This window comes from Polyergus mexicanus, unplaced genomic scaffold (genome assembly GCF_030449975.1).
Source record: "Polyergus mexicanus isolate NDT 795.1 unplaced genomic scaffold, iyPolMexi1.0 SCAF_8, whole genome shotgun sequence".
Classification (NCBI taxonomy): domain Eukaryota; kingdom Metazoa; phylum Arthropoda; class Insecta; order Hymenoptera; family Formicidae; genus Polyergus; species Polyergus mexicanus.
In genome coordinates, this window is record NW_027223328.1 from 9527039 (window position 1) to 9541056 (window position 14018).

General features: G+C 41.1%; 1 protein-coding gene across 3 annotated transcripts in view; it reads left to right on the plus strand.

Moving 5' to 3' along the window:
• The window catches only part of Poxn (Pox neuro), a 66162-nt gene that overhangs the window by 48972 nt on the left and 3172 nt on the right, over positions 1 to 14018 (plus strand). For all 3 annotated transcript variants that reach the window (XM_070300346.1, XM_070300345.1, XM_070300344.1), the window contains exons 3-5: positions 7075 to 7295; positions 12385 to 12631; positions 13790 to 13958. In XM_070300346.1, coding sequence (XP_070156447.1) covers positions 7075 to 7295; positions 12385 to 12631; positions 13790 to 13958 — 637 coding nt within the window. The remainder of the gene's footprint in view (positions 1 to 7074; positions 7296 to 12384; positions 12632 to 13789; positions 13959 to 14018) is intronic.

Sequence of the window (14018 nt, forward strand, 5' to 3'; positions counted from 1 at the left end):
AGAAAGCAACATTACGTGAGACGCAGCCAGAGGGGTTAAATTTCGAGTTAAATCCCAGTAGTATACAAATAGCTGGTATGCTAATTTTTTTACGAGAATGACATCGCGTTGATCGTCGGCTGGCCGGTTTGCTAAAATAGCCAATCCCACGTATTCGCTTCCTGATTTATGCGAGAGGGAATGTAACACATCGTTATGGTTTCCTCGGGACGGGGTCAGCTACCGTCGCGTCGGCGAGATCACAGGACAATCTCTTTCACAAAATCACGTATAGTGAAAATTAAAATTCCTCCCTTCTCTCCTTCTCTTTCTTTCTCTCTACGTAAAAATCCTTCTTCTCGCTTACTCTGGTAGACTCGAGGCTAAATTACGATTTAGAAGGCAATTTGACAGTAATTAACGTAAAATTTTACAACATGGATCAAATATACCGAGAATGTACGGGTCTATTATTAAACGAGTTTAATTACAATTTCCCGTCTCGTCCTCCCCTCCTCGACCTGGCCGTCATGTTCGTCTTAAGAATCCTGCTTGAATTCCGATCGAGCGATCAATCTTTCCTGCCTTCGATGAGATACCAAGAGATACCATGAGAAATTTTCGAAATTGAGAAAGGTATATCCTTTAGCTATCAGTCTATTGTAAGTAGAAATGTTGATTAACATCACCAATCTGAGTCTTGCCCTCCCGATAGTTTCCTTAAATCGCTTGCAACAATATTTTTAATAAATTGTAGCAAAATCTTGAAAGAAACATTTTAATACGCATAATGATTTTGCTTACAAATCGTGCGAATAAATCAATTTTAAAACTCGTGTTTATATATATATATCGGAAAATTATAAGAGATATATTTATAAGAAATATGATTACAAGAGAATTATATGGGAAAATTGGGAGTAAATTATATAGATCATATATCACATATGATATACAGATAGTATTATTATTAGACGATGTTATCAGAATCCCTAAAATGCATCCTCGCAGATTCAACGTTACCTTTTAATTATCAGTGAACTCATTACATATGTTACCTTTTAATTATGAGGAACATTCAAGCCGCAGATAATCGTTAGAGCGATAAACGCTTAATAATAGCCGTCGTAGTTAAGCATCTTAATACATTGCCATTTATGGCTATCTCACTCCCGTGTATTCTTTTAAGACAGATGATGACGGAGCGCCGATAATAGCAAACGACTTGAATAGCGACCTATGGTACGTGTCGATTCGCGAGACACGCTATTCGGTATTGATTTGACGGCATCGCGATCCTCGATGCGATGTGCTCGCTCTTGTCGAAGAGAAAAAAAATGTGTTGGCATAGTCGCGTATCATGATTACAGGTAGACAGGTGTAGAGTTTGGTTAAGGACTTAAATGGCCAGCGCGATAGGGATCGTTGTTGGCGATCGCATTAGCCGGTTAATTCTAAGCTAAGCCAGTATTATATGCGGAGAGATGTTCCTTTATGCGCTCGCAAAAGTATCTCTCAAAAGTGCCCTATGCTCTCGACAATTCGTGTACTTTGCTGGAAAGAGACGAGCAGAAAGATAAGAAGGCATTATGTAAAAATTAATAACTTATAATGATAACTTTTGATATATAACAATAATATAAGGTAATAATGATTTTTTGATCGGGAAGTAATAATGATACATGAATCGAAAAATTAAAGTCGAAGAAAAATGAAAGACTTATTATATTATCCTATTGTATATAAACGTATTCATTTATATTGAATCTGTCCGTAATAAAAACAGACAGGGTTGGGAACGTTATTCTATAAAAGTAACGCGTTACCGTTACCTAGAAAGTAACGATTCGTTACTTTTTCGTTATGTTTTTGTTTTTTGTAATGCTAAAATAAGCTATTAGATATTAGATTATAAAATTATTTAATAATCAATATTAAATATAATAATCTATGTTACAATTAAAAATTCTAAATTAGTCTCTATATAGCGAGCCTCTTTTTATATTAAACTTATTTAATGATTCTAATTTTTTATGTTAATATCTTTACTTTTTAATACACTTATCTTTATAGGAATTTAAATTGTAATTTACAAATTTCAATTTTGTCGAAAATTTTTATCAAATATTGTTTTTAAATATTGATAAGAGAAATATTGATTTATTATTAAGAGTGTATTCCAATATTCACTGTCAGTATCGTAAAATCTATAATTTACGTTACTATAGATTTTCAGTACTGGCAATGACTATCAGAATGCAATCTATGAAGGCAACAAAATATTTTTCAAAAAATACATCTATTGAATAGATATAAGATAATAAAGAACCAAAAAATAATGATAGGAGTAACGGCTAATTCGTTACCGTTATTGTAAAAATGTAACGACGTTACCGTTACCGTTACAAACAGAAAAAAGTAACGATCGTTACTGAAAAAAAGTAACTGTAACGGTAACGACGTTACAAATAACGCGTTACTTCCCAACCCTGAAAACAGATACGTGTAAATCGACACTTGACATATTCTTTCTATGGAAATGAATAGAATAGTGTAACATGCGTATAATATGTGTGTAATGAAAATGAAAAATTCTAAATTATTTTATTATTTTATTATTAATGACTTAACGAGCTGTCTACCGTCAACGATGAATCAAGAATCAAGGTGAAATCGTGTCAATTCCAAAAAAACAGTGTCGAAATAGCTAATTTGTGCAGAATTATGTATGAGTGTCAGCGTTTCGGCTCATAAAATCTTTTTAATTTCTATTAATAGAATCACCATAGTATCGATGAAAGGTTTAATCAAGGTCAGACGCAACAAGCGCGTCTTACAAATCAACTGGCATTTCGGAAGAAATAAGCGATACTCTTAAAAAATATCCAGGTTCCCAGAATCTGTAAAAGACGTTTATATGTATACAGGGTATTCCAAATCAGGTTCAATGAAACTTTAGGATCTTATAGAAAATTGAATATGGAACAAAAAAGTTCTGATAAACATAAGTCCGGAAACGCTTTGTTAAAAAGTTATAACTAATAAACTTCGAGAGAAATCGCGTTCTTTTTTTTATTATTTTTAAAAATAACTACAAAATCCTTCATTCGTTTGAAAAAAAAAATAACGAAATAAATCTGACGGGTAATTAAATAACAAACTAAATTACACCAATTTCATTTAATTCTGATAAAAGAAAATAAGCTTTAAACAATGAAAAGAGCAGAAACTTGAAAAAAACCACCTTTCGAAGATGTTTTTATTAAAGTTTGATAACTAATTACTTACAGAGAGTTTATTAGCTATAACTTTTTAACGAAACGTTTCCGGATCTGATGTTTATAGGAACTTTTTGTTCCAAATTCAATTTATCCTATTAAGATCCTGAAGTTTCTTTTTTAATTGACCTGACCTGGAACACCTTGCATATAAAATTTATTGATATAAATTAAATAATTTTTCTATGATAAAAGCGGAGAAAAGAAGAAGATAATTCTGAAAAATTGGGATATATTTCGCGTAAAATATCCAAGATACTCATCGCGTCGGCAAAGTCGGTAGTAAGCGTAATATACATTTAACGATCCGAAATAGATCCTTTAGACATTCGATTCGCCGTTTACGACAAGCGCGCGGTTTATCGCGCTTTTAATTGTTGCAAACGTCCTGTTAATGCAGAAAACAGTTACTTGAACCGCGCGTCTCGCGGTCATGTTCGCATCAGAATTTATAGCGCGTTTCGTCTTTTTTTTTTTTTTTTCCTAATTCTGCACTCCATCCCCATCTCGAGTCTGGCCGTTTTGCGGATTGCGCATTTCCGGTATTTCGATGTTGGCGCGTGCGTTTTTGTTTCGCATAAACTAGTGGTCTGTGCTACGTACAATGCGCGAAACCAGAAGCCACGCCATTAAAGCGCAGTTCCATTATTTCGGCGGATCCGCCGGATCCAGATTTGCACTTAGATAAAGACATTTCGGCCGGTTTTTGCCGTAATAATAATTTGGCCCGCTGTGCGTCAGTCGCTTCGCGTCACGTCACATCCGTCCGAAACGCGTAGCGTGTATAATCTTGGTGCAATCGCGTCACAGATTGAGCTCGGCAGAGCGAATGGAAGACATTAAGGGACAAATAATTAATCGATTACTCGAGAAACTCGAGAAAAAAAATTATTAATTTAGTAGAGCGTACAAAGCAGGAAGTCCGTAAAATAGCATTCTGCCAACGCGCAATTAAATATATCATATAATATTTATTTATCGATAGAAAAATCTTTTCGTATATGCATTAGATACTTACAGTATAATTGATAATTTAATTAAAATACGTACACGAGCACGTGAGACGCGTATTACAGCTGGAAGCGTAATAAGTTCTTCCCCGAAAATGAGTCGCAGGTCTTACCGATGTGTTCCTGTCACGCCAATCGAGAGACCCTTAAATTATCCAATAAGGACAATCCGTCACACCTTCGACTGATGGTTATTATCAGCAATTTCCACCTTGTACGTCCATAATGCTGCGAGTGTCACGTACACTCGCGACGTTATAAAATTATAAAAGCGGCGTTTCGTAATTTTGTGTCTGGAACATAATAGATCTTTTGCGGTGATTACCGTTTATTTCAACGCTTATATCCAACGGCCACTTATATCCAATCTTAATTTTCTCATTAGTCGCAATGACTAATGAGAAAATAAATTTATGTAAGGGAAAATATAATTTTATTCGAGAAGAAAGAAACCAAAAGCGATCTTGTATGTGAAATCTTTCAAAGAGTGATCTTAAAAATAAGTTTCACGTAAATTGTAGGCTGTGTGTCTTCTCTTAAATCGGATAACTTTCGCAGACACGAAAGTCGACGTTACGCGATTATAATCGCGTTTGATCTTTCGATCATTCCAGAGCATAAAAGTCTCATCGAGAAGTAAGAATCGTGGCGGGAATATATACTTCGCGATCGTCCGTCAATTAGTTGGTAAAGCGCTAAATAAAAGCCGCGGGATTCGAGGAATCCGAACGTAATGGCAGTGGAAAAGATTGACGAAAATCTTTTCTTTGGTCCTCGGATCATTATTTCTCGAGCCGGTCCGGTCCGGTGCTGTCGGTGATCGGTGCTGGTAATGACATAATTAGCCGGCGCGGATAATAATTAGCGATCGTCCTCCGGCGCGCACAGTTCGTTCTCGTGCATCCGTCTTTTACGTGAAGGCGCGTGGCTCGATTTATATAGGTTGCCCGTGGCATTTAATATTTTCGCAAGCCTTTTTCTATCCTTTTTATATACTTTTTATATTCCTTCAAGGGAGGGAAAGGATCGTCGTTAGTAACGCCGCTTCTGTGTCAGGCCCCTCTTAGGCTTCATCTCAGTTGCGTCGAGAATAATCGCTGAGGAATAAAATCCCATTATCCCCATTACGTGTTATTATTCGTTAAATTTATATATCTGACCGACGATTATATATTATTTCCTCGGTTTATCGATGTAAGTCGTAAGCGCGGAAAATTCCTCTCGCCTTATAAACCTTTCTTCCTTATTGATATTAACATTTATATTAATTAATAATAAATCTCTATAATTCTTGATAGATCAGAAAACAAATCAATTTCTGTAATTAAAGAACAGTGATAGACGGGGCACCAATTAAATATTAATCGACAGAAATCTCCATAGAATTATTAGGCGAATCGCGTGTAATAGTTGTGCCATCGATTAAGGGTCGCGATACGAATTATCGACTAATCGAGAATCGAAGTCTTTTTTTGCAACCAAGATTTATGACGCGGTTTCGATTCGACAATTTGTTTCCTGTTTCTCTAGGCGACGATTTCATGTAATTTGCGTGCCCAAAAAAAATAAACAGAGACTACCGTACAACTTAAATATTATTCGCCTTTTGATGCGTGTGAAACTTGCGAATCGTTTAAGCGCTCATTCTCTTTATAGCGGACATAAAATCGGTGATCGATCGATCGGTGATCGTTTTTATCCACGTGAGACGAGCTTGGCATTACAATTTTACGATACCGCTTGTGGAATAGTTTCGATTTTATAAAATCTTGAGCTCGCGCGCGTTTCAATTGATTTATACAAAACGTACGTGTCGTAGAAATGCGTGTAATACATAAATAATTTGCCACCTACTGTCATTTAAATCTGCACATTGCAATAAGCCGGTGAGTACGAATTACGTGATTAAAGTTTTTATGGACGTGTAAATATATAAAAAAGAAAAGAAAAAAAAGACGACAGCTACATCTCTAAAACGACTGGATTCTCTTGTCAATATCTGCGATGAGTCTAAACATCCAAGATCTTCGTCAGAATGTTATGTTAATTTTATTAGTTTCCGGAACCTCGAAGTTGTAAAGTCGAAGTTTTATTAAACAGAAAGTTGATTAACAGTAAAAGAGAATAGATATCATCTAATTATACAATATACTTGGAAACATTTGATGAAGTTTTTGAAGAAACTTTTGGCGAAATAATAATCGCGCAACAGACAGAAAATAATTTACGCGCGATGTCTTTACACGAGAAATAAATAAAATACATTTCGTAAAAAGCGTACGCCCATAAGTGTCGAGACAAGAGTTGTCGTATATGTTAACGAACATTTAATATGTTTGTCTCGTAATTCAGGTTGCACAAGAGCAGCGAAATGCTCACCTGATTCCACGTTAATTACAAATGAGCCTCGAGGAGTAAGGAGTCGTCGGGATTTCGCTGTGAAATCGCTACACACGATCTCCTTCCTAATATTACGGAAAATAATGACACGTCTTTGCCTCTGCCAACAGAAAGGACGGATGGAAGGATAGGGAGGGAAGGTCCTTTCCGTGATATTCGTCGTAACGATGTCATTAGAGGGCTAGCCAGGACCGCGTGCCAAAAAATGCACCTGCCGACCTTCCCGGACGATCGCGAGCGCACTATTAGCGGATATTTCCGACTTGTCCGTCCCCTAAATCGATAAACACCTTTGGCCGCGAAATCTCGAATTTGCAGCTTGATGTCGCAGACTCCGGCTCCTTTATCGGCGCGTCATCGTTATTACGCTTTATTAACCGCGGTGTAATCGCGATCGATTGTTCCAGGACAAGCCGGGGTAAATCAATTAGGCGGCGTTTTCGTGAACGGCAGACCGTTGCCGGACTGCGTGCGCCAGAGGATCGTGCAGCTCGCCATGGTCGGCGTCAGGCCGTGCGACATTTCGCGGCAGCTACTCGTGTCCCACGGCTGCGTCTCCAAGATACTCACGAGATTCTACGAGACGGGAAGTATCCGGCCCGGCAGCATTGGCGGAAGCAAGACGAAGGTAAGATCTCGTTACCATTTTCAGGAAAATGTGTATATACGTGTAATATTCTTTTTTATAAAACGTCAAAAATTTATAGATCAGACTTTTATTAGAAAAGCATAGAGCTTTAGTAAAAACGTAAAAAATTTAGAAAGAAACTGTAAGGAAAACATACTCAAAATTTTCTAGAATTTTTAATTGCAAAATGAAAGGTAAAATCAGAGAAAATTTAACAAAAATACTATACTAAATATATCGCGTTTAATTTAAAATCAATGTACTGTTGAAAGAAGTTTGATTAAATGCCCAACTTGTAAAATAAAATTTACCGGAAAAATAAGCACGTGAAAACGAGCTCGATCGCGGGCATCCGAGATGCGTTAGCGAGCGATGCCAGTGATGAGAGGTCGTTCCCCATCCCCCTTACCTTCTCTCCCTCTCTTCTCCTCGCGCAAAGTCGCGCGTTCGGACATTCCTGATGTGATTTTAAATAAGGGCTGCGTTTTGAGCGTGCGTGCAATTATCGCAACACCACGCACGACTCGGCATTTACATAATTTCATGGCCTTCTTGACACGTGTTTTCTCGCTGACAACATATCGCCGACTTAGCTTAGCGCATCGAACGACGCATTTCGATGCCATCTTGGAATATTAATCAATTCCTTATCGATCGATATCCGAAAAGGGACCGCCTCTCGCCTCACCCTTTTCACGCGAATTCGCGCTCGAAATGAATTTCGCGAAATTGTCATCGATCGTAAAAGACGATAAAATCGCACAAGCGCGATTTAGACTCGCGAAAATCCCGCTCTCTCTCTCTCTCTCTCTCTCTCTCCCTCTCTCTCTCTCCCTCTCTCTCCGTCACGAAATTTAACGACGAGTCGCAGTTTTTACCACGCGCGTCCCACCGTTTCGTCTCTCCCGAGAACGCCAATTTCGCCTACCGAGTGTGTATCGCGAAGCCGCACCAATACAGCGGCGATGTATCGCGCACATACACGATGCCGCTAATGACAATATAATTGCACGGTGCGCATGCACTGGGAATTTCTTACGACCCGCCGACCGTGCAGTGTTACTCCGTAAACGCGTTTCGGCTTAATGAATTTATTTTAATAATGCTGCGCGCGTCGGCGTGCGTCGACCTTCCTCAAGTTCGAATTTGATGCACCGGCGAGAGAAGTCAGAAAGAAAGAAAGAGCGAGAGAGAGAGAGAGGGGGGGGGGGATGCCGTAGAAACTCTGAAGAGGCATTTAAATTCCGGCTATGCGGGAACCGATTACACGCGCATGTAAACGATAGTCATCATCCGCCATTAGCGGCGGTTCGGTTTTATTTTACGTATGTCAAAATAGTCTCATGGCGAAATAACGATCGCGCGTTTAATACGTGGCTCCTGAGGTCCCGAAGTCTTTCTTAACCGTTCTCTATGATCGGCCCGTTCCTTTTCCTCTCTTTTTCTTTTTCTTTTTTTTTTTTCTTTCTTCTTTCTTTTGCGACAAAACAACGGTAATTTGAGTGAGAAATTAGAAAGAAATATCGTCGTCGAGAAATGAGTGCGCGCACAAAGAATCGAGCTTCTCGCCTCGCGACGCACACCCGCCCTCCCGCCTGTCGTTCGCACAAAAGATCTCCTCTCGAGATGATCGTTAGATAATCGGCATGGTGGCTCGTCACTATTCCGCTCGTCCATAAGAGTGGCTCTCTTAAAATTACGCCGATAATTAAATAATGGCTACTAGGTAAACCCTTTGATTGCCTGGCAGTATTAACTCGTCGAATCTTGAAGAACTGACATTTAACCGTTCCCTCAATCCCCCCCCCCTCCTCTCCCCCCCATTCCTTCCATCACGTCGATTTCCATCAAGGGGAGAATGTTCCGATTTTATTGCTGAGTAATGCGAGATGAACGTGCCCTGTCAAGATTACGTTACTTCCCATTTTGAGTCTGTTATTACGACTTTCCGCGCTCTCTTCGCCGCATATCCCACGATATCGCCCTTCATCGGTAACGGATGAAGCCGCTTCGCGCGCGTCAGATTCGCCGTGCGTTTTATTTCAAGGCGCGCATCACGGATGAATTTGCAATAGGATCTCCGATCGGAGCGGCGTTTAATTAAATTCGCTTTCGAGAGCGCGAGATGTGTAATATATAAAACATGTGTATACCATATAATACCTGCGGTACACACGATCTCTCCCGTCTCGGCGCGTCGCGCGATGCCATTTAGCGTGCGATCCCGCGAAATTAATCGACCGATTATCGGCGAATCTACACGTGTTACCCCGGGTACCGGGTACCGGGTACATAACATTTTCGAGGCATGTCCGCGTACTTTCTCTTCGTTCTCTCTCTCTCTCTCTCTCTCTCTCTCTCTCTCTCTCTCTCTCTCACTTTCTTGTACGCGCGCGCGTCAATGCGATACCCGTCTGGATAATGGGTCGGCGACATGACAGAGAAAATTGTCTCATGAAAAATGCACGGGCCGCGTCAAAGCGGTAATAAAGTGGAACGTCGAGGAAAAGAATCGCCAAGTTTCTCCCTCCCATATAATACATATGACACACGGATAACTCCTCGACGCGGAATACGCATCGTTCCGTTTATCCCCCATCCCCCCCGATTTGCGATCGCGGATTTCTCGAAAGTGTTGAGGGGAGAAGGAGGGGAGGGAGAGAGGGGAACACCGTGTTCCCGTGATACGATTATTGTCACGGGGCTTCGATCTGTCGGGGAACATCCCATCCATTTTCTCGACATACAATTCACGCTCTCGAACGTTTCGCCCCCGTTTATCTGGCAATTAAGATCTCGCTCGTATTTGATCGGCCCCGCCCGCGGACGTGCGTATTTATTTTTCGACGTATGATTTAGCCATTTAGCGGCATCGTCTCGTTTTCCACGGACGCGCGCAACGTCGTGCGACAGTTTCCGTATAGTTGACACAACCCGCGATTTAGAGAAAGGGGATTTTTACATTATTTAAAAGATAAAAAAATGTATCGGGTTGACGTCAATTTTTTCTTCAGATTATCATCCCTTTCACACTCTTTTTTTTTATGCTATTTTATCCTATTTTATCGAATTTCTTTACGCCCATAGCTCTCGGAAATCTCTCCACGTCACGGAAATTGATGAGAAAGTTCGTTTACAGCGAAGAATTTACGTGCGAAATAAATATATCTGGTAAAATAAAATTTTTGTTGTAAGAAATTGATGAAACATTGGATATTATCGACTTTTGATCGTTCCGTTCGCAATCGATACGCGAAGCATGGGAAAAAATGGGGCGAAAAGTGTCGACGTCCGTCGTCATCCTTATCGTTGACGAACCGGCGCGTTCGGGGCGCATGTAGCAACTTTAGCGCGATAATTACCGGAGTCGGTCAACCTGTACGCGCGGCCCGGGTATATGCGGGTTATCTAACGTTTAGTGCCACATGTCCATCCTGTCCGGCCAATTTCCTCCATTGGTCACACGCATACACGTGTATGCACATGCGTGTTCGCGCATTCGGTGTGCCCGGCGACGCGAGGGTCCCCGCATTAGAGGAGGCACCGCGTATATATCGTCCGACCCCGGGGTAATTGTGGCAACGACGACGACGGAAGTGTCAGATTAGAATCTGAGACGCTCCCGGGAGCACGCGATGCTTGTCCTAGCCCCCTCGAACTATTAGACACTTCTCTCTCTCTCTTCCTCTTTCTCATTAGCCCTTAAACGTTCTTGACAGTGGTGCTTTGCACTTGCGAAAGACGGTGGCTCGTATTCGATATTCCAGCTCGATATCTTGACAGTCTTTGCGATATTGTGATTGTTCTGAAATTCGAAATAAAAATAGTTTTCGCTATTAATCGAAGTTGATTTACGATAGAGATTAAGTGTAAATGATCAACATTTTTTTTTTTTTTTTTTTTTTGTTAACGAGAACACGACTCCAAATTGGGCAAGCAATCACGCGAGAATTCGTATAATGATCCTATCGTCATTCGAGACCTATAATTCTTCTTAACACTGCTGAACACGCGTCGACAGTCCACCGTCTGTCTTTATACCGATCGTATCGATTATTGTCCGGTTGCACACACCCGGAGTATTTATTCCGCTCCTCTGCCAAACAATTTGCCGAGAGAGATCGTATCGGCCCCACGCGAGCACGGATTACCGACGTGCGAAACGTCAAGGTATCGATCTCCTCCTCCTCTTCGCTAAATGGATCGGCCCGGTAATCGACAGATTCGGCGATATCGTTCCGCTCGTGATACGTACATACGTATCTCTTCGCGGAGAGAAAGAGAAACCCGGACCCCTGCGCGGGCCCGTGAAGATGATGATTACCTTTCCCCGGCGAAATCTCGGCGCATCTCTCGCTCGCACCCGTGTTGTCGCTCCTCAAGAAGATCGGCGATCTCGAAATCTGTACGGCCGGAATAACATTTCCATCGCGTTAGCATAAAATTATCCGCGTACCATTACCGTTCATTTGCAAGTCAAATTGGCCAGATTGAGCACCGCTGGAGCCCTTCAGTTTTGAAGGAACGACCGGTTGGTGGGCCTCGTGGCAGGCTACAACGGCATCAACGGCACCAACGACGGACGGTACCAACCGGCCAACCCGTTACCGCGGGTGAACCGGGGCTAAACCGAAATAAAGCGGGGTACACCTATCTTCGCCCACCACCGGACGGATTCCCCTCGCTTATCTCGATCGACAACCCCGTCGGTGCTCTTCACCTGTGAACGACATATGCGCGTGCGGCCCGTTTTGACGACAGTGTGACCGTACTTTACGTTAATTTGTCGATGAGATAACGCGCGTTATAAAAAAGAAAAAAGAAAGACCAGTCGCGAATATGATTAACAACAGCACACATATCCTGGGACCGATAAACATCCTTACGGAAGATGGACGTCACGGAAATTGATGAGAAAGTTTATTTACAGCGAGAATTTGCGTGCGAAATAAATGTCGAGTAAAACACAATTTCTGTTATAAAAAAATTGACGAAACGGAAATTATTAGCTCTCTCGATCTCTCTTTCTCTCATCTTGAAATTTTCATTTTTCGTTCTTATTATTTATGTTTCTAATCTACTGTTGCAGCAAGTGGCCACACCAACAGTGGTGAAGAAGATTTTAAGAATGAAGCAGGAACAGCCGACGATGTTCGCCTGGGAGATTCGCGAGCAGCTCGCGCGCCAGGGTGCTTGCGACCCCCAGAGCTTACCATCCGTATCTTCGGTCAATCGTATTCTCAGAGGCGGCGGACTCCACACAGATATCCCCGCCATCGAGAGCGGCACATCCGGCGGATACGCAACGCAAATTCCGTCGAACGCCGGAACCAGAGGTGAGGATCGACGACGTTACTAAAAGATCGCGGGCAATCTTTTGTCATGACGGAACACAATGTCGATTTTATAAACTGAAGAGAAATGGACGAGAGATAGATTGCAATCGAGGGAGAAAGGGAAGTAAAGGGACGAGCGGCCACGTCTATTCTCGGCTATACGAAACTTCGTGAGTCATTATATGCAGGCCAAAGCTACGTTGTTGCTACGAGTGCACCATTACAGACTAATGACGCCTTAAACACCTGTCCCTAGCGTGGAATTGCTCCGCGGCGACGGGGATTCCTCTTCCTTTTTTTCTCTCTTGCGGTTATTTTCAGAAGAAAGACGATAAATGTCCGAAAACGACGACGGCCAGCGAGCCGGAGGAGAAGAATAGGGTGAGCGATCGTGAACATGAACATGGGGTGGGGAGGAAAGGGGGAAAATTTCGAGACACCCCGTTGCCGTGATTGACTCGTCAGCAAAAGCCACGCAGAGCAGGCAGCGGGCACGCAATCCCGCGCTGTCGAAACGGAAAATTTGCTTCGTAATTTGTGCCGCTGCTGGATGCTGGAAGCGGTGCTCAATTTACCGGCTTTGAGCAGCTAATTGCGAAACGAGCTCTCCGGATTCTCTCATCTTCATCTTTCTCCTAAACCATAGCTAAATCACGAGTGACAGCTAATATCTAGAGAAGAGATAAATTATTATTTCACAGACAATATATCTTTACGTTTGTGATATAAATTGGAAAAGACAATCGGATGCAACTAAAAAATTGCAGACGAAAACTAGTTTGGAATAAAATTTATAAACAAAACAGATATCAAGATAAAAAAATATTTATTATTTTTGTCGATAGTAAAATATTATGAGAGAGCTCCATATTATTAGATTTATTAACAAATAAAAATGTCTCATACGTGATGAATCTATTGCAGCAAATAACTTCAGAATGGAAAAGGAGAGAGATAACATATATCGACGTTTCTGCAGGATAAATGATTCTTAATATTAAATTAAAGATTTTATACATGGTAGAAAAACGCGTGTCCGCGTATATTTTCTCATAAATTTTTAATTGTAACGATGTCTGTAATGAGGAATTTTATTGAATAACTTTCTTTCCCTGAAGCGATTCAAAAATATGTAATTGCTCTGTTTCTTTTTCGCAGATACACTCATGAGAACCGACTATCAGTTGTTCTACCCGGGTGCCCTAGGTCCGCTGCACATCTCCACAAACAACAGCAATACCAGCACACCGTCTTGGAATCAAAGCTTTTATTCATCACTCTACCAAGCTACGACTCTGCACTTGCAACACGGAATGCAATCATTCGCGTAAGTCGATCTCTAAATTTAGAATTAATTCAATGACATAATCGATTCGATAGATGTGTA